Source organism: Sceloporus occidentalis, unplaced genomic scaffold (genome assembly GCF_023333645.1).
Source record: "Sceloporus occidentalis isolate IW3139 unplaced genomic scaffold, rSceOcc1.0.p SCAF_44, whole genome shotgun sequence".
Classification (NCBI taxonomy): domain Eukaryota; kingdom Metazoa; phylum Chordata; class Lepidosauria; order Squamata; family Phrynosomatidae; genus Sceloporus; species Sceloporus occidentalis.
The window spans coordinates 5683075-5702958 of NW_028317024.1; the positions used below are offsets into that span (position 1 = coordinate 5683075).

Genomic DNA, 19884 nt, shown 5'->3' on the forward strand with positions numbered 1-19884 from the left:
AATATTAGCCCCTGCTGCGGATACATACTTATATTATACCCTGCTGCCGATATACATAGAAATTATACCCTGCTGCCAACATATATTAATATTAGCCCCTACTGCCGATATATAGTATTAGTCCCTGCAGCCAATATATATAAATATTAGCCCCTGCAGCCAATATTTATTGATAATAGGCCCTGCAGCCAATATATATTAATATTAGCCCCTGCTGCCGATATATATAAACATTAGTCCCAGCTTCCGATATATATTAATATTAGCCCCTGCAGCCAATATATATTAATATTAGACCCTGCTGCCAATATATTTGGCAGCAGGCTGACTGCAGATCAGGGGAAGACAGTGAGAGTCAGTGCAGTGTTCCCTCCTTCTGACTGCACCGTTACATTGAGAGGTCCTCTCCCCTGTAATCATCCCCAGAGTCCCTTTGTCCCCTCATTCACTAAACCATAGCGCTCTTTTACTTACACCCTGTAGTTCAGGTATAGATCAAATAAACAACACATGGAAACAGCACATGCAACTGAATAAGACAAAAAAAAAACTTGTATTTGCAGGTATACATAAATAATGTATGGAAACATAGCATTGCAGGTATAAACCAACAGAACAAACAAACCCAGCATTGCAGGTATATATCAACTGGAAATCACATGTACACTCAGCACTGAAGGTTTAGATCAAATAATCAACACATGGAATCAGCACTCCAGGTATTGATCAACTGAATAAGACATGCAAATCCTATATTTCCATAAACATTAATAATGTATGGAAATATAGCCGATACAGATGAACAGAATGACACAAAACCCAGTTTTGCAGATATAAATCAATTGGAAATTACATATAAACTCTGCATTAAAGGTATAGATAAAACCCCCTAAATTACAGGCATAGATCACTGGTCACACACCCCAAAGCCAACCCTGGTGTCCACACTGCCCACATAGAACCTGACCAGCACCTAAGTTACACATTATGTCAACTTTGTCCCCAAACAGCTGAACGTACGCCGTTTTTGTCCCATAAAGACCTCTCCCTCCCAATCTATCCTATCTACCCCCTCTCCCTCCCAATCTATCCTATCTACCCCCTCTCCCTCCCTATCTACCACATCTGCCTCTCTATCTACCACATCTGCCTCCCAACCTATCCTATGTACCCCTCTCTCCCTCCCAATCTATCCTATCTACCCCCCTCTCCCTCCCAATCAATCCTAACTATCCCCTCTCCCTCCCAATGTATCCCATCCACCCCCATCTCCCTCCCAATCTATCCCATCTACCCCCCTCTCCCTCCCAATCTATCCTTATCTACCCCTTCTCACTTCCTATCTACCTCTTCTGACTCTCTAACCCCCTCCTAACTTTCTAACCCCCCCTTTGAAGTTCACTTACCTTGGGCTTGTCCAGCGGTGAGATCGCGAGGTCTCTGTATCCCTGGTTCTGCCGGCTTCACTGCTGGGCGCCGGATATGACGACATATACCGGCGCTCGGCTTGAAATGCCGGCACTGCGTACCAGGAAGAGGCCTCGCGGTCGCGGAGAAGAGTGAGAGGTGCCGAACGGTTGCTGAGAATTTATTCCTCAGCAACCGCTCGGCGCCTCTCACTCTCTCCTCCGGGTCTATTAAAAAAAAAAGACGGCGTTTCGATTGGGGGGGCACAGCATGATGTAGGGGGGGCCATGGCCCCCTCTGCCGACGCCACTGCCTTGTAACGAACAGCGGAGAACAAAGCACGGCTCTCCTCTCAGCAATGCCTTTACTGAATTTGTGTTGATATTCTTTACTTCAATGAAATCATTATTGCTCATATTTAACCCCTTAACGACAATTGCCGGTCCTGGCACGACACGGAAAAGCATATGCTTTACGACAATTGACGTGCCAGGACCGGCACGTCTTTAAACGGGTGCAGAAAGCGATCTGTTTTCGCTTTCTGCACCCAAAAAACGTTGCTGAATGCCTCGACCTCGAGGCATTCAGCAACGCCGCGATCGGAACGAAGGGGCCATCTCTGGCCCCTCCACGGGGCGTCAACATCCGCCATACTTTGTATGGCGGCGGACGCCCGTTTTAAAAGCGTTTAGGAGGCGATCGATGATCGCCTCCTAAACTTAAATGGTGTCGCTGGAATGCCTCGATCAGGAGGCATCCAGCGACACCAAACACTTACCTTTCGATGGGCTGTGACCGCTCCGGAGAGCGGTCACAGCCGCAGCTGCCGATGATCTTCGCCATCAAGCAAGATGGCCGCTGCCCTGTAACAGGAACCAACAAATTTTAAAAGTTCGCTAGATGGTCCAGACCATCTAGAGAACTTTGGCTCCACTTGCAGGTTGAATACAGGTACTGCATTCACCATGCAAGTCAATGGAACCCAGCTTTCTAATCACAGTGTGATTAGTAAAAATAAATTAAAAAATAAAATAAAATTAATAATAATTAGAAAAAAAATAGTAAAAAACTAGTAAAATGTAAAAATCATTTCCCACTGATGTCACTATCAGGGGAACCTCCAAGTTGAAAAAAAATGTTAACATTTTTTTTTTTTAAAAGACAAAAAAAATATATATATATATAAAAAATATATTTTTGTGAGCAAGTCCTAAAATTAGCATATTAGCTTAAAACAATTCTCGCATGGAAAGAGTTAAAATACTGGCATATTAAATGCCCGTGGGGTGTCTACTTTTAAAAAAGGTATGATTTGATGGGGTAAATTGAATTGGCCAGGTTCAACAACGTCCCAATTAACACCGGGGGAAGGATGGCCACACACCTAATTTCCAATTAGAAAAATGCACACGTACCAAATGTGGCCTTTTAGTTCCCACAAAAATGACACACCCATGCATGTGGGATATCACTGCACTCAGGAGATGTTGCTGAACACATTATGGGGTGTCGTGTGACAGCGGCATATACCAGGAGCTGTAAATTCATACATAAAGTAGGTGTGTGTGGGAAAAATACACACAAAAATACTACTGCAAACTTTGAAAACATGCTGGTGGTAAAATGTGTGCATGCAAAGAGTTAAAATACCAGCATTTAAAATACCCTGTGGTGTCTAGTTTTGAAAAATATATGGTTTTGTTGGGCACACTGAAATGGCCCGGCTCAAAGATGTACCAAATAGGGCATGGGCAGTGGATCCCCAAATGCCAAAGTTCAACATTGAAAAATGCGCATGCCCCAAATGTGGCCCTTTTGCCCCCAAACGGCCAGGCAAAATCATTCATGTGAGGTATCGCTGTACTCAGGAGATGTTGCTGAACACATATTGGGGTGTTTTGTGATAGTGACATATACGAGAACTTTTTAATTCATACCTGAAGTAAAATGTGTGTGGAAAACCAAATGCAAAAAAATGACTACCACAAAGTTTGGCAAAGACTGGTGGTAGATATGGTGCATGGAAAGAGTTAAAATACTAGCATTTGAAATACCCTGGGGTGTCTAGTTTTCAAAAATATATGGGTTTATTGGGCACACTGAAATGGCCCGACTCAAAGATGTACCAAATAGGGCATAGGCAGTGGATCCCCAAATGCCAAAGTTCAACATTGAAAAATGCGCATGCCCCAAATGTGGCCCTTTTGCCCCCAAACAGCCAGGCAAAATCATTCATGTGAGGTATCGCTGTACTCAGGAGATGTTGCTGAACACATATTGGGGTGTTTTGTGATAGCGACATAAACGAGAACCTTTTAATTCATACCTGAAGTAAAATGTGTGTGAAAAAACAAATGCAAAAAAATGGCTACCACAAAGTTTGACAAAAACTGGTGGTAGATATAGTGCATGGAAATAGTTAAAATACTAGCATTTGGAATACCCTGGGCTGTCTAGTTTTCAAAAATATATGATTTGATGGGGTAAATTGCATTGGCCGGGTTCAAAGATACCCGAAATGGCACTTGGGGGGAATTACCAGATTTGGAAAAAATGGCTTTGAAATAGCAAAACGCTACTTGTACTTATTGCCCCATAATGGGTAGAAAAAAGCAAAAAAACATAAAAACATTGGGTATTTCTAAACTCAGGACAAATAGTAGAATCCATTTAGCAGGTTTTTTCATTACCTTTTATAGATGAGTAAAAGATTTTTCAACTAAAAGTTAGAAACAGTAATTTTTTTCTAAATTTTTCACCATATTTTATACTTTTTTTAGTAGTAAATAATATGATACAATCAAAACAATGTCATCTAAAGAAAGCCCTTCTTGTCCTGAAAAAAATATCTAATGTGTGTGGGTTCAGTAAACGGGAAAGAAGAAAATTACAGCTAAACACAAGCAGCGCAGAAATGTTAAAAAGGCCATTGTCACGAAGGGTACAAAAAGTAAAATCAGCCTTTGTCACGAAGGGGTTAATTATGGTTTTTCTTTAAGTATTATTGTATCTTACATCGTAACATCGAGATGAATGAGGAGCTGAGAGACCATTAGTAAGCAATGCTTTAGGCCTATTAAACGTACTCGAGCCAAGGATTTTTTTATTGCGGTATGAATGCTCATAAACGAGGTTTTACTCGTTATCGCGTTATAGGTGTGTGTTCCATGTAATGGGACGAGGGATGGGACAGGCATCAGTCCTTTGGGGTGGGGTGGCACCCCCTTCACTTTGCACCGACGCTAGCTTTCATCATGAATTACGACGACACGTGAACGCACTGAAAGGTTCACCTTTGCGCTCGGTGTAACCTGCCCGGTTAATCTGTTTTTTTTTTAGCTGTTTTGAAATGGTTTCAGCTCCTGAAGTTCAGCCAATTCTCCACAGCGTGGACTCTCGGCCTTGCCTCGTCACACAGGGAGGAGTCCCTCCCTGAAACGGCCCCAAGCCGTCGCGTCCCCGTTCACCCGCGCGCCTGTTCTTACGTGCACACTCCTGAGGCAAAGCAAAGAGAACGCTTCGCGCGCCCCGACCAACCAATCGCAGCCACGCGTGACTTCGTACCCTTACCGTTTCAACCAATCGCTTAGCGCACCGCCTTCCTCGCTGATTGGTCACCGCCGCAGCTACTCGCAACCAATGTGAGAACTGCTTGACGGAAAGCGAAGCGATCCCTTACCTAGCGTCAGGAAGTGGCATCGCTTCCTTTAGTTGCTGTGCGTCTGCGAGAAGGATCGAAGTAACAGCGCTCTGGCAGTATGGCTGACAAGGACCAGAAAGACGTCGTGTACTACACTTTAGATGAAATACAGAAGCACAACCACAGCAAAAGCACCTGGATTATCATCCACAACAAGGTGTATGATGTCACAAAATTCTTGGAAGAGGTATGTATGATCCGGCTTGTTACTGGTGAAGGGGACAGCTAATATAGTGCAAAGGTCTTACATAAAAAGACATTAAAATGACAGTGTTTAATTCGGCCCCACTACTATGATAGTTCTCATGTGGTATTTTTATCATTACATCAGTTATTCTGCGACCAAGTGCTTGGAGGAGTTGCCATGGAAACTAATCTGATGCTCCAGATGATTAGGCCACATTTGACACTTTTGGTCATGTTTCTTGAAAATTAGTAAGATAGCACTATACAGTATAGCAGAAAATGGGTTTATCGTGGTGAAAAGCCTCCGACAACACCATAGAAATTAGGGGATAAGGTGGCCCTACACCTCGCCATGCTCCCGTAAAGCGGTGTCCGCAACCACAGCATAGGCAAAAAATTCGAAACGATATGGCACAAAAAAATCCAACTCTAAAAACAAGTAGGTGCAAAGGTGTACCTATAGTTAAAATAGAAATATAAAATCAATCACAAGTAGTCAAACAAAACCTCAATCAAATACCAGCCCCAAATAAGAAAGTTATTTATATCCGTTCTATTGGGTAACCTTCACCAAATACATTACATTAGTGAAAAAAGGTTATCAACAGTTAATATATCCCAATAAAGTAGATATCTCCATAAAGCAGATTTGACAAAAGGTAAGTGCAATAGTGAAAAGCAATAACATTCAAACTAGAAACCAAAATACAAATTGGTAGATATCTGTCACTTAAATCGAAGCGTCCAATCCCTCGATAGTCCTGACGGTTTAGCAAAGGTCCTTATCGGACCTGCTCTGCTGAAGGCACACAAACATCAATTGGTCTCGAATTGATGGCCGCCTCTGGACCACACACATCAATCGGTCTGGAATTGATTCTGGTTTTTGGACCACAAACATCAATCTGTCTAGAATTGATTCCCGCTTTTGCACCACCAAAAATCAGCTTAGAGTTGACAGGCTAAGCCCACTGTTACATTCGGTACAAATGTCCCTGTATTCAAACTTTCTTACTAGTTCTCATAGCAAACCTGCTGAGATCCAACTGTCACCAGTAGTGGGTCTCTGTTTATTCTGCGAAAGAGTTCAAGAAACCCGACAGCGCCTATAGTGCCACCTGCATGCTATGTCTTTTATACAAAGCCAACAGTTTATTTGGTACTTTATACAATGCAGGGTGTGTCAAAGAAATAGTACACAATGTATAGAGGGTCCTGCTCTGAGTAGACCCTCGAGGGAGTACATTAAGGAGAAACAAAGTATAAAAGAGAAGGGGTTAAATAACTAATGGCGTAGTGTAAGCTAAGTATTGGAAAACAGGTGAAAGGATAAACACTTGGCTTCATTAAAGAGGTGAAAAATGGCAAGTATTATTTAAAATATGGGGTATGCATTAAAAAAATGAACGTGGCTCTTCAAAATTCTGGTTCTCTGTGCATATAAGTGTGATAGACACATCCTGGTGACATTCCCGCACAGACCAAAGGTCAAGAGCATGCATAACGTAGATTAACATATTATTCCAATAGTCCATGTCTCAATCTCAAGTGAGTACATTTTTTTTCTAGTTAATGATTTTTTTGTACACTGGAGAAGTTTCTTTGAAAATGCTCAAACAATTACTTGTATGTATAAATATAGAGCAATTGTGTAAAGGTGTATTTTTATTTAACGTAACTCAGCGCTTTACTTGATTTGGGACTCCAATCTTACTGGGGAATTGCTTAAACTAAACAAAGGCCCAACGCAAAATCACCTAAAATATAAAGTTCCATTGTTAGAGTGCCGTGTCTCCTTCAGCTGTGCTAAATAAATGAATGAAATACAAAGCCTCCGAAAGAGAAAGCAGAAAGTCTTCCCAAAGAGGTCAGCCCTTCCTAAAGGAAATGCTGGTGGAAATCCCAGGCATCAGGTTGATCTGGTTCTTAGACTTGGAACTGCTTTCTATACTGGTAGATACTTTGTGGAGTTGAGATCAGGACTTAGGCTGGGCCACTATGGGATACAACACTGTTGGTTCTTGAGCTACTCCAAAAGCACAATACATCTGAAAGTTGCATTTTCTCCCGAGATGAGGCGAATCCTGTTGCAGTATTTCCCTGTATCTTGTTTGACCAATTATTCCATTAATTTTAACAAGATACCCAGTTCTTGTTGATGGGAGGCTTCCCTTCAGCGTGACACTGCCACCACTATACCTCACTGTAGTTATTACGTGTGTGTTAGAGCTTTATGGCCAAACTCAAAGCTTTTTCTCACATTACCTTGGGGAGGCCGTGTATATCAATTTACTGCATAATCTTAACATGGCAGAATAGTTTACATATTGCATAGGACAATGCAATCTGTTAATATAATGTATAATTTTTTGGCTCAGTCACTTTAAGGACGGGTCTTTCTTGCTTGTCCGCTTCAACTGTATTCACTTGTGCTTTTATTTATTTGGGTTTAGCTGGGTATTAACTGTGCCTTGCTATGACTTTTGTCTGTATGGAAAAGTCCTTTACTTTTTAGTTATCAGTCACTGGCATTTCAGGTTGTTTATTTCTTGATTTCTTTGCGAGATCTCCTGGCAGAAGCTTCACATCTGCTTTGCATTTGGTTTCACAGTAAATTGCATTTGGCTTAGACAAAGTTTGTTTTTTTGTTTTTTTTTTTCTTCTCCTTGTATGGGTCATATCATGTTAGAAGTTGAAGCTAGGAAAGTGATCCATGAATAAAGGCAGGTAGGCAACTTGATGTCACACCCAACTAGAACAAACATATACAGTCAGTTTAGTTTAATCCGTGATTGGCATTCAGCCTTTTGAATTGATGCCATACTAATTTTCATTATTTATATATGCATTATACGTGTGTATATATATATTTTCACAGCTAACGGTGCTTCTCCACAGATTAAAACATTTTATTCTGAGTTCTTTAGGTCCAACAAGGGAAATTACACATAGCTACCCTTTTTATATTTACCTTAATTGTGTGAAAAAATATTTACATCACTCTAGGTTCATTTTTTTGCGTTCATAAGCAACATGGGTGATCCTGATCCTGTATTTAATTGGAATAGCTGTGCAATATAGGGTAAATAGGGTATTATATGTTGTGGGCTTTATACCAAGATTGCTACCTCGCCTGTATGAATTCCGTTTAAAGTTTTTAGACCCTTCTAATCTCACGTAAGGCCATGGGTTGCTTCAGTTTATGATTGATAGTACTCTGTAAACAAGGTTAAGTCTGTACAGAGGTAAGCAGTGGAAGTCTAGTCAGAGGCCAAACCAGTTCATGCTCTTAGAATTCATTCAGGTTGCTAGATCTGGTTACTATGCAGGGGTGCAGTACAAGTAGCCAATGCTAACCTACCCGCCAATCACCACCTAGTGAACCTTCTTGCCATAAACTTTCTATACTGTCGCCGCCTTGCATGGCCTTGTGCCTCAAATAGCAGCATCTAAACCATTGCCGCTTTATTTCTGTAAGACAAAAACATTTTACTATTTTCTTAATAAAACAATCATTGTGAAATATTTATTGGGCCATTGGTTTGCAGTTTATCTTATAACCCATTTCTACTGCACGCCATTATCAGAATACTCAAGTGCATCTCTTCACACTTCAGCTTATATTACAGCTGGCTTTAGAAGGACACTCCAGCCATTATATGTACTTTAATTTATGATAGCTGTGAAATCCATAAAACTTGTTGAAACATTCGTGATGTTCCATGCTGTCATAAGAAAAGTGGCACACAGCCAGGTTGCTGACAGACTGGTAATTGTTTTTTTTAATCTGTCCAAAATAAATGGTCTGTTCATACGGCCAGCATACAACATCACCTCGGCTGAGCACTGAAACAGACCTCATGCTCCAACCACAGGAAATAAGAAAGGGATAGGTAGTAAGAAATTGAAGAGAGAGAAAGAAGGGGAAGATAATGAGAAAAAGGGGAGACGGAGAGAGAGACTGGCAGCATCAGCATATGGGTTCCATCTGGGACGCTACCAAACACCTTGCACCCATCCTGTATTATCTAAATATATTTATTTATACGCATTTAGACGAAACAGGATGTGTGCAAGGTGTTTAATTGAAATGTATATACATATATAAGTAAACCGGATGTGTGCAAGGTGTTTATTTTCTCAGGTGGAACTCATTTGTTGCTGCCGCTGCCCTTGTCTTCCTTAGGTTATGAGAAAAGAAGAGTTAATATATAATGCAGATTAATGCAAACTGCTGCATTTATCCACTAACAGAATAATATATATATATATATATATATATATATATATATATATATATATATATATATATATATAGGCAAAATTAACTGTCTGCCAGGCCATGTGAGTATATATGTAGGCGAGTGTGAGTATATACTCTTAACGCTGCACTACTACACTAGGCACCGCCATGCAGTGTTGGCACTTTAGGGCCTGCAACTTGGTTTTATGCAGAAAATTGGCCACTCAGTTCGCTATCACTGTCCTATCGCAACCTATTCAGACAAACATGCCTTCACCCCGGGTAGTAGTTGAGGGGTTGGAAAAGAGGGCAAAGACATATGGGGGATTCTGCAGAATCCCCCCGTTAGCCATGGGGACACTGCTTTATTTATTAAGGGAGCTCTCCACTGTCACGTGCATGTAATGGCTGGAGAGACCCTTTAAAAACAAGGATGGCCCTAAAAAATAATACATTTCTAACATGGAATGATGTAATTAATGTTCAATTTTACATTTCCTGGCATGTTGCCAAGCTACGTTTTATTTGTAGGATGATATATTTAAAGGTAAGTGCCGCAAATGTTTGTTGTAAACCCGGTAAAGATAAAGAGTGTTGTGCAAAGGCCACTGGATCACGGTCACACGGAATGGAAACCAGACCCTCCCGGTGTGAAACCTAAACGTATTAATTAACATTCTGAATGAATTATATAACTTACCAGAACCGTCTGAAATTGCACCAGGAGTTAGTTTCTTTTGTGCAAGAAATGTTGTCTTTGTCATTTTATTGCAATGCAATATTTTATATAGGTTTTCCATAAGTCGCTCTTGCCTCTGAATCACTTTTCCCATGGTTAGTAGTTTATACCCTCCCTTTGTAAGAATTTAGTAATCACCCTAAAAGGCTTCTGGGTTGGGATCCTAGATAGATGGCTGCCTCCTATCCACATGGGAGGAGTGCGATGAGGGACCGGTTCCCAGTGCATGGTAACCTGTCCTACCAGACTGACCAGGTTCATCTGCTGAAGCCAACATGGACTTCAAGCAGATTTCTGGCAAATGGGCTTTAAAAATACTTTACTAGTGCTTTTGGTATAGCCATGGTAATATGTTAAATAGCATTGAGAATATTCTTTTCCGCTTACCCTATTGTGTTTGGAACATTATCAGAATACTCAAGTGCATCTCTTTACACTTCAGCTTATATTACAGCTGGCTTTAGAAGGACACTCCAGCCATTATATGTACTTTAATTTATGATAGCTGTAAAATCCCTAAAACTTGTTGAAACATTCATGATGTTCCATGCTGTCATGAGCAAAGTGGCCCAGGAACGTCATGAAGTAAGTAGTGGTGTGCCCTTCGGTGCGGGGTCGGCCTCACACCCGATCCAGTCTAGGGGAGCCACCATTAACTCTCCTAGTGCCCTGAAGTCTTGCCTGATCAGTGAACGCGATTCTCCATTCGTGTGTAGTGAGAAACCGATCAGCAGCCTCAGTAAGCAGCAGGCTGGATCGCGGTGAGTGCAGTTTCCGATACAGACCCTGCCTTGCACCGGGAACCGTCATTCATGTTCCCCACGTCAGAAGTCTCATGCAATCTTTTTTTTTTTTTTTGTCGAATGAATGAATGCCTTGCGTTCTCATTGAACTCGATGCTCCATTCGTGTATAGCGAGTGCTGCTAATTGATCGCTGACCGATCAAGAGCCTCAGTTTATTTTTTTCAATTTATAAAGTAAAAATGAAGTCTGCCGATTTCCAGCTGATTTATAGTTAGATCATCAGGGTGGCACACTGAAAAACTGCCTGATCCCTACGATCATGCAGGGAATCCAACATTATGGCACAGCCAGCTAACCCCCTCCCCCACCTGCAAATCGGTTAAGAAAATCACAAAACACACATATTAAAAGTAATAAATACCCCACGCCCACATTTTATAAACATTTTTATTTAGGCTGTGCTTTTGTGGATTATGTCTCCCATCACCCTCAACCAAGCTAAAAATAAAGGTGATGGGAGTTGTGGCCCACAAAATGGAGTGCCTGAAAAGCGACAGGCTGGCATACTTGTGAAAATGTGTTAGCATAGTGTGTTATTTGTTAATCCGTTATCTTCTGTGTACCTGCCTTTCCCTATTCTTTTGTGCTGTCGCGCAGTAACATGAGCGGGTCATGTCGCGTACCCTGTAGATTCAAAAAAATATTCAAAAGTGGGATGTTTCTGTGATCTGCTGCTAAATACATGTTGTGGGTTTTTCTGGAGATGCATGTACTCTGTGCAAACAATCCTAACAAAGAAGTTTGAAAAAAAGCAAGGAAATTGAATGTTACATGATGTCCCGGCGAACGCTGCCAACAGGGGACTACTGAGACCCCCGTGTGCTTGCACAGCAAATCGGTGGGGCTAAGCGTTGAACCATGTAGGGAGCCCCACAGATTTCTTGAGCACTGTGATCCCGACCAACTGTGACATTGTGTCGAACAAGGTGGGCTGCCATCTCTCGGAGAAGGGAATTTACCTGCCCGGCTGACAACAGAGGGAACTCGAATGACTAGCGGAAAACTGCTGCTTCACCCATGTTATAACTTCCAGAAGTTTAGACATGTACAGCTTCTATCCCCAATAAATACATCGTGGATAAAGTAGTAAATCCCCTTTTAAATTCCTTTGCTGGTGGCCTCGGTGTGTGGCCCTTCTGACCCTTGCTCTGTGTGCTTTGCCGCAGCGCATTTATCTCTGCCGTTCAAGGATAAAGCTCGGTGTGTAACACAGCCTCTTCTTGGTACCGTACCAGTGATTTTCTGCAGAGTCATGCCGTTTGGCACTTACTCATAAAACAAAGTTGCATTACTTCTTCCCCCCCCCCCCCCCCCAGCATATGTCAAATACGTCAAATACAAAATCCTGGAGAAATGCTTCTTAAAGTGACCGAGATGGATTTTTGAACCAGCGATTCTAATAAAAAATTAAATTTGATACCGCGGTGCAATTTTTTACTTTGACTACAACCAAACAAAGCATATAATATAAAATCATTTAAAAAACCTCCCGACCCGTGGAAAGTGTGTGAGGCATGGATAAACTGTATATTTTGGGATAATGCATAATTCATATTACAGCGTCATTTTCCTATTAAATCAAATATAATGATGAAATCTGGTTATAGTGTTACCTGTGCGCAAATGTCAGATTGCCCTACGTTCAAGCAAAATGTATATAAAAAAAACAAACAAATCAGCCGTAAAATAAAGTGTAAATATTTTCATGCAAGTCACCCCGTGGGGAGAAGCAGCCAAGCCAGATCTATTTTCCATTTATTTTTTTGTTTTATTTAATCCGCGTTTTGTATTGTTAAATGTGTGCTGAACATATTGTTACTGGATTATGTGCTGGATTAAATATCTCATTATACTATGCAAGGCGGGAATCTCTTTACAGAAGAACAAATATTCCAGGTAACGCAATATGCAGACAGTCAAGGCAGATCTCTCGTAAATCGTATTTTATGAGGCTGATCTATGGACATGTGCACATGCTAACCGCTCTCAGCCGCTGAGCATACACTCCGATCCACTGCCCGCCACCAGCCAACTGCTCTCAGCCGCTGAGCATACACTCCGATCCACTGCCCGCCACCAGCTAACCGCTCTTAGCCGCTGAGCATACACTTCAATCCACTGCCCGCCACCAGCCAACCGCTCTCAGCCGCTGAGCATACACTTCAATCCACTGCCCACCACCAGCCAGCCGCTCTCAGCCGCTGAGCATACACTTCAATCCACTGCCCGCCACCACCTAACCGCTCTCAGCCGCTGAGCATACACTTCAATCCACTGCCCACCACCAGCCAACCGCTCTCAGCCGCTGAGCATACACTTCAATCCACTGCCCGCCACCAGCCAGCCGCTCTCAGCCGCTGAGCATACACTTCAATCCACTGCCCGCCACCACCTAACCGCTCTCAGCCGCTGAGCATACACTTCAATCCACTGCCCACCACCAGCCAACCGCTCTCAGCCGCTGAGCATACACTCCAATCCATTGCCCGCCACCAGCCAACCGCTCTCAGCCGCTGAGCACACACTCCAATCCACTGCCCGCCACCAGCCAGAGTGATGTACACAATATTCAAGTGACATGAATAAATGAGTCTCTCTCTCATCCTCTTCTCGTTTTGTAAGATGTAATAGTGGGTGGCCGGAGGGTAACTTTTTACTAATGGGCTAAACACAAGGTGTTTTTGTTCTAAACTTCGCTCTTTTTTTATTTATTTTTTTGGGAAGCAACATAAAATAGCAGAGAAAGGCCACGCAATAAACACTTTAGGACAAACAAGTAGTTGCTTAAAAAAAAAAATTTATAGGTGCTCCAGAATAATTTGATAACATTTCTAACATTTTAGGAGCCTTGTTGGCTATATATATATACCGTATTTGCTCGATTATAAGACGAGGTTTTTTTCAGAGCAAATGCTCTGAAAAATACCCCTCGTCTTCTAATCGGGATCGTTTTATAATCAGACCTCAAATAGAGGTCTGACTAAGATCCAGATCCCCCGCACCGCTGCAGGGGACCCTGGATCCTTATGTCTCCCCTCCCCCCCCACACACACTTACTGGTGCTTCCAATTTCCTGCTGTATACCGGGGCAGCGGGTTGACGTCCACGCGATCCGCGTAGACAACTTACGCTGCAGCCGGAAGGAGGTGTGGCTAGCAGCGAGGGTTGTCTGCGTCCATCGCGCAGACCTTCCCCGACTGTCAGAGATCAGAGTTCCCCGCATCAACCCCCGCTGCTAGCCACACCTCCTTCCGGCTGCAGCGGGAGACAGAAGGAAGACTGCTGCCCCGGTATACAGCAGGAAATTTGAAGCCCCGGTAAGTGTGTGTGTGTGTGGGGGGGGAGTGTTAAATAGGGGCATAGGGCATTTCTGGAGGCAGAGTGCTCTATGAAATGCCTTTTAACCCCCTGAACGCCACTCTGCCTCCTGAAATGCCTTATACCTCCCTATATGCCACTCTGCCCCATAATATGCCTTTTAACCCCCTAAATGCCAGAGTGGCATATAGGGGTATAAGGCATTACTGGAGGCAGAGTGGCACATAGGGGGTTAAAAGGCATATCATGGGGCACAGAGGCATATAGAGGGTTAAAAGGCATATCATGGGCCACAGTGCCATATTGGAGTGGCAAGCCTGGGGGCAGATGTGCATAACTGGGGGGCAGGTTGGAAAATAAAACAAAAATATTTTTCTCAATCATAGCTTTTATTAAAAAATGTAATAGTTTACATGAATTAACATTTACTGGTAAAACTTTTTTCCTATAGGGTCGTTTTATATTCAGGCTTTTTCTTTTTTCCTAAATTAATATTCAGATTTTGGGGGGTCGTCTTATAATCGAGCAAATACGGTATATAATATATATCTTATATGTGTGTGTTTTAAAATGTATATACACCAACTGTTCACTTACAGTGCATTTCAGTGTTTTTTTTGTTTAGTTTTTTTTAAATCGTGCTAAAACGCACCGTTCCACCCACTCCATTCCCCGTACTACAAACTGTCCAAACACATCCCGGAAATAATTAATCGCACAGAAAGATTAGCATTACAGATCTCCTAAGGCTTATTTGCGTAATGTGCTATAGAATTCAGAGGTCACAGGCGGTTTGTAGTTTAATCTCACTCTCTACTTTACGCTTGGAACCTCTGCTGTGAGAATAGCTTGGATGGCCCTGTCCAATGGATGTTTTAATCGGCTAGATCACCCTGCTAATTGAACTATACGTTATGTTGAGATGGGTCACTACAGTGACTCTTTAATGCACGGTGAATTCGAGGAGTCGAACCACATTTAATGTATCTGTTATCTGGGTGAAGGGTTATGATGATGAATAGTGATTTCAACTTGTTGAATTTATTTATAATAATATCTTTTACAGAGTCCCACAAGTTCTATATTCTAATTTTCTTATTTTTTTTTCCTTTCTTAGCATCCTGGTGGGGAGGAAGTCCTACGGGAACAAGCAGGAGGCGATGCAACAGAGTCCTTTGAAGACATTGGTCACTCTACGGATGCTAGGAACATGTCCAAAGATTTCATTATAGGAGAACTTCACCCAGTGAGTAGATTTTATATAATACAGATATATCCCTCAGATACATTGAATTTACTTGGACAATACCTTAAAACTGATTGAGTCAAAAGACGCCACAATGTGATAAGGAAGGTACGGCCTTGGATGCTTACACGACAAACGCAGATTTTTTGGTTCTCCTCACGTTGTAAGATACTTAATTAGAATGACTTATTATGGTGGTTCCCATGACGACCACCAATACAATAGTTTTTATTTTTGTTGGTTTTATTATTATTTTAATTAGATTAAAAATAGTCCATAGAGTTTTTAACATTTGCAAGCACAAAACACCCTAAATGACATCTCATGATTAAAAAAAACAAAAACTTTGGAACCCAAAAGATAGTTATTCAGTAAGCTGGATCTGTGTTCAACTTTGTAGAAATTGTTACACCCGTCAACACTCATAGTTTAAGGCGTTCAACATTTTTTCTTACGGTTTAGGTAAGCCTGCTACGTGCCCTTTTGTGTTTGCAAATTATTCATGTTAAATTAACCCCTTCGCGACCTTTGCCGGTTCAGGACCGTCATGACAAGAAGGTCACTAAATGACCTTTGACGGTCCTGAACCGTCAAAAAATTATATAAGCTTAGAAAGTGATCAACGATCGCTTAAAACGGCGTTACTGTAATGCCTCGATGTCGAGGCATTCAGTAACGCCGAGATCGGCATCGGGGGCCATGTCTGGCCCCTTCCCGGGGCGTCAACAGCCGCCATACATTGTATGGCGGCGGACGCCCGTTTTAAAAGATCAGGAGGCATCCAGCGACACCAAACACTTACCTTTGGATGGGCTGTGACCGCTCCAGAGAGAGGTCACAGCCGCAGCTGCCGGTGATCTTTGCCATCAGCAAGATGGCGGCGGCCCGGGAAAAAAAACAATAAAGAAGAAAGAGTTCGCTAGACGGTCTCCAGACCCTCTAGAGAACTCTGGCTCCACTTGCAGGTTGAATACAGGTACTGCATTCAACCAAGCAAGTCAATGGAACCCAGCTTTCTAATCACTATGTGATTAGTAAAATATAAAAAAAAAATAAAAAAATGAAAAATGGAAAAAAAAAAAAAAATGTGCTAACATTTAAAAATAATTATGCAGTGATGTCACTTGATGAACCATCCAGTACCAGCAAAATGTGTAAAAAAAAAAATATAAAAAAAAGTATAAAAAAAATAAAATAAAAAAATAAAGTTTATTATTTTGAGCAAGTGCTAAAATTTCTCAAAAATCTCAACAAAGAGTTAAAATAAAAGCACTTCAAATACCCAAGGGGTGTCTAATATATAAAAAAAATGGCTGATGGGGTAAATTGGAGTGGCCGAGCTCAAAGATAGGGCATAGGTACAGACTGACCAAAATGGAGAAAAAAAGTGCACTTCCCAAATGTGGCATTTTAAATCTCAAACAACCCGACAAACCCATGCATGTCGGGTATCACTGCACTCAGGAGATGTTCCTGAACACACATTGGGGTGTTGTTTGACAGTGACATATACCAGAACCTGTATATCTATAACTAAAGTACAATTTTTCAAAAATATATGGTTTGAATGGGTTAAATTGAGTTAACCCACTTCAAAGATATTCCAAAGAGGAGATGGAGGCAGAATGACCAAATGACCACCTGGATTACGCATGCCCCAAAAGTAGCCTTTTACCAGCCAAACAATCTGACAAACCCATGCATGTGGGGTATCGCTGTACTCAGGAGATGTTCCTGAACACATATTGGGGGGTTGTTTGACAGTGACATATACCAGGACCTGCATATCTATAACTAAAGTACAATTTGTGTGAAAAAAAAATTAAAAAAATTACTATTACAAAGTTTGACAAAGTGTGGTTCTATAATTGGTGCATGGAAAGGGTTAAAATAACAGCATTTGGAATACCCTGGGGTGTCTAGTTTTCAAAAATACATGGTTTGAATGGGTTAAGTTGAGTTAACCGGCTTCAAAGATGTTCCAAAGAGGAGATGGAGGCAGAATGACCAGATTTGTTAAAAAAGATTTGGAAATCATAAAACGCTGCTTGTACTTATCGCCCTATAACTTACAAAAAACAGCAAAAAAACATAAAAACATTGGGTATTTCTAAACTCAGGACAAGTAGTAGAATCTATTTAGCTAGTTTTTTTACTTGCTTTTTTAGGTGAGTAAAAGATTTTTCAAATAAAAGTCATAAAATGTGTTTTTTTTTCAATTTTTCACCATGTTTTTTTATTTTTTTTTATAGTAAATAAGATACGATCAAAATAATGGTATCTGAAGAAAGCCCATCTTGTCCTGAAAAAAACAATATATAACTTATGTGGGTACACTAAATGGGTGAGGAGAAAATTACAGCTGAACACAAGCACCACAAAAGTGTCAAAACAGCCTCGGTCCCACAGGGTACAAAACGAAAAATGAGCCCGGTCCTTAAGGTGTTAATCTAGCAACATGACTATGGTCTATTAGATCAGATAGGTCTCTCTTTTATTTATAGAACATAAAAAGAAGTATCTTTGGGCTATGTTAGTGTTTTGTATGTTTGACATTTTTTTTAGCATTTCCTTTTCTCCGCAACTGCTGCAAATAATATTTCTTATTTATTTTAAAAATATGTTTTGTGTTCATGTGGGAATTAATAATGACTTGTTTATTGTTTTAAGGCACTTCGATTGCAGAAATACACTTTAACAAAGAATAGCATTAGATTATTTTGTCATATGAAGTTAAGATGTGTTTAAAATATTTTTTGTTTTATTTTAGGATGATCGATCAAAAATTCAGAAACCAGCGGTGAGTTTACTTTCATTCTTAGTCTTTATTTTTTTGGATGCTTTCATTTTTTTTTTATTTTTTTCCGTACTATAGGTTCCAAACAGTAGAAATACAAATAATTGAAATTCTTATCCACACTTGTGTAACTTTGTAATTCATAAGTGCATATTGTTTTGCAGGACACTTTCATTACTACTACAGAGTCTGATTCCAGGTCAGTAGTGATCGTATTTGTCTGAAAGAGCTTATGTGGCTCCTTAGTAACCTCTGAGTTTGCTATTGAAATCGGTCTTGGTGGATTACGTGTAGAGCATGAAGTACAGCTTGGAGAAACTGTAAAATTGTACCTTATGAAAGTTGTATTTAGGCAATTTGCCAGGTATTGGTGTGTGTTTTGTTTTAGTTGACAGCAAGCATCACAAGCTTTGTATGACATAATGTCATGTATGACATGCATTGAGTCTTTGACAATATCATATGTAAGGAAAGCTTGATCTCAGATTAGACTTAATCTTCATATTGAGCATGTAAATGTGCTTAAAATGCATTGTGTACTCTTGTATTGATTGATTATTTATGTTGTAGTTGGTGGAGCAATTGGATTATACCAGGGCTGTCGGCCATCATTGTTGCCTTGATGTACCGCTTCTATATGGCTGAAGAGTAAATGCAGCATACATGAACCATAGAAGAAACCATAAAACTCTGGACCAGAAAGTATGATCATAATTTTACGATGGCATAATCAATTTAACACATCGAGTATGTTTCAGGGCCACTGAATTGTGTTGCACGTATTGTCTTCTCATGCCTCCTGTAAGCTCCTAAAATGAAATGTTATTGACCGCATGCATATTAATTCCTCGCTTTGACTTTACAAAAAACTCAATAGAGTAGAGGTGGGCAAGCCAGCATGTAGATCATCAAGCTATGTGCAGGCTAAGCTGGGCTTGCCACAATGTATGGAGAGTCCAAAATACTAATGAAGTGGCCTTTGTTCCAGCTTTGTCTCGCACACCTCTATTCTTGAGAGCCCAGTTTAAGGAAGAAATTGGGCTCAAGACCAACTCCAGTCAACCTTTTCAACGTGTTTTGAGATGTTGGTAATGTCATTAGCCTGCAGTTTGATATCTTATTTAGATATTTAATTACATGTCTGATAAATCACATACTTGTGGATTGTTCCGTGGCATCGGCCATTGAATGTAATGTGTTGATGGATTACAGATCCTCCACAAACATCTTGTGGAAAAAAATGAAATACGTTAACCTCAAACAGACCTGCCAGTGGTACATGGACACCACAAATACTGTGAATAAATAATGTGACATCTTGACCTGTTGACAAGATCCGTCTTGAGTAATGATTTGCTGCATAAAAATAACCTGTCCTCTAATAATGTTACTCATGCTCTGTATTATGAAGATGTTTGTAGAATGGAAACTCCTCAATATGAT

The 19884-nt window shown here is 40.9% G+C and overlaps 1 protein-coding gene across 2 annotated transcripts; it reads left to right on the forward strand.

Moving 5' to 3' along the window:
- Positions 1–5165: 5165 nt before the first annotated feature.
- On the forward strand, positions 5166–19093 carry LOC149289622 (cytochrome b5-like). 2 transcript variants are annotated; one of them, XM_089490459.1, is made up of 5 exons: positions 5166–5294; positions 15516–15644; positions 18415–18444; positions 18606–18640; positions 19012–19093. In XM_089490459.1, the coding sequence occupies exons 1-5, from the start codon at positions 5166–5168 to the stop codon at positions 19091–19093; spliced, it is 405 nt and encodes a 134-aa protein (XP_089346585.1). The 2 variants fall into 2 exon arrangements, with proteins under 2 accessions (XP_089346585.1, XP_089346586.1); XM_089490460.1 differs by lacking the exon at positions 18415–18444.
- Positions 19094–19884: the final 791 nt, after the last annotated feature.

Coding starts and splice junctions, on each gene's coding strand:
- LOC149289622 (XM_089490459.1), top strand. CDS start 5,166: ATGGCTGACAAGGACCAGAAAGACGTCGTGTACTACACTTTAGATGAA. Junction 15,645..18,414: donor TTATAGGAGAACTTCACCCA/GTGAGTAGATTT, acceptor GTTTTATTTTAG/GATGATCGATCAAAAATTCA. Junction 18,445..18,605: donor CAAAAATTCAGAAACCAGCG/GTGAGTTTACTT, acceptor ATTGTTTTGCAG/GACACTTTCATTACTACTAC.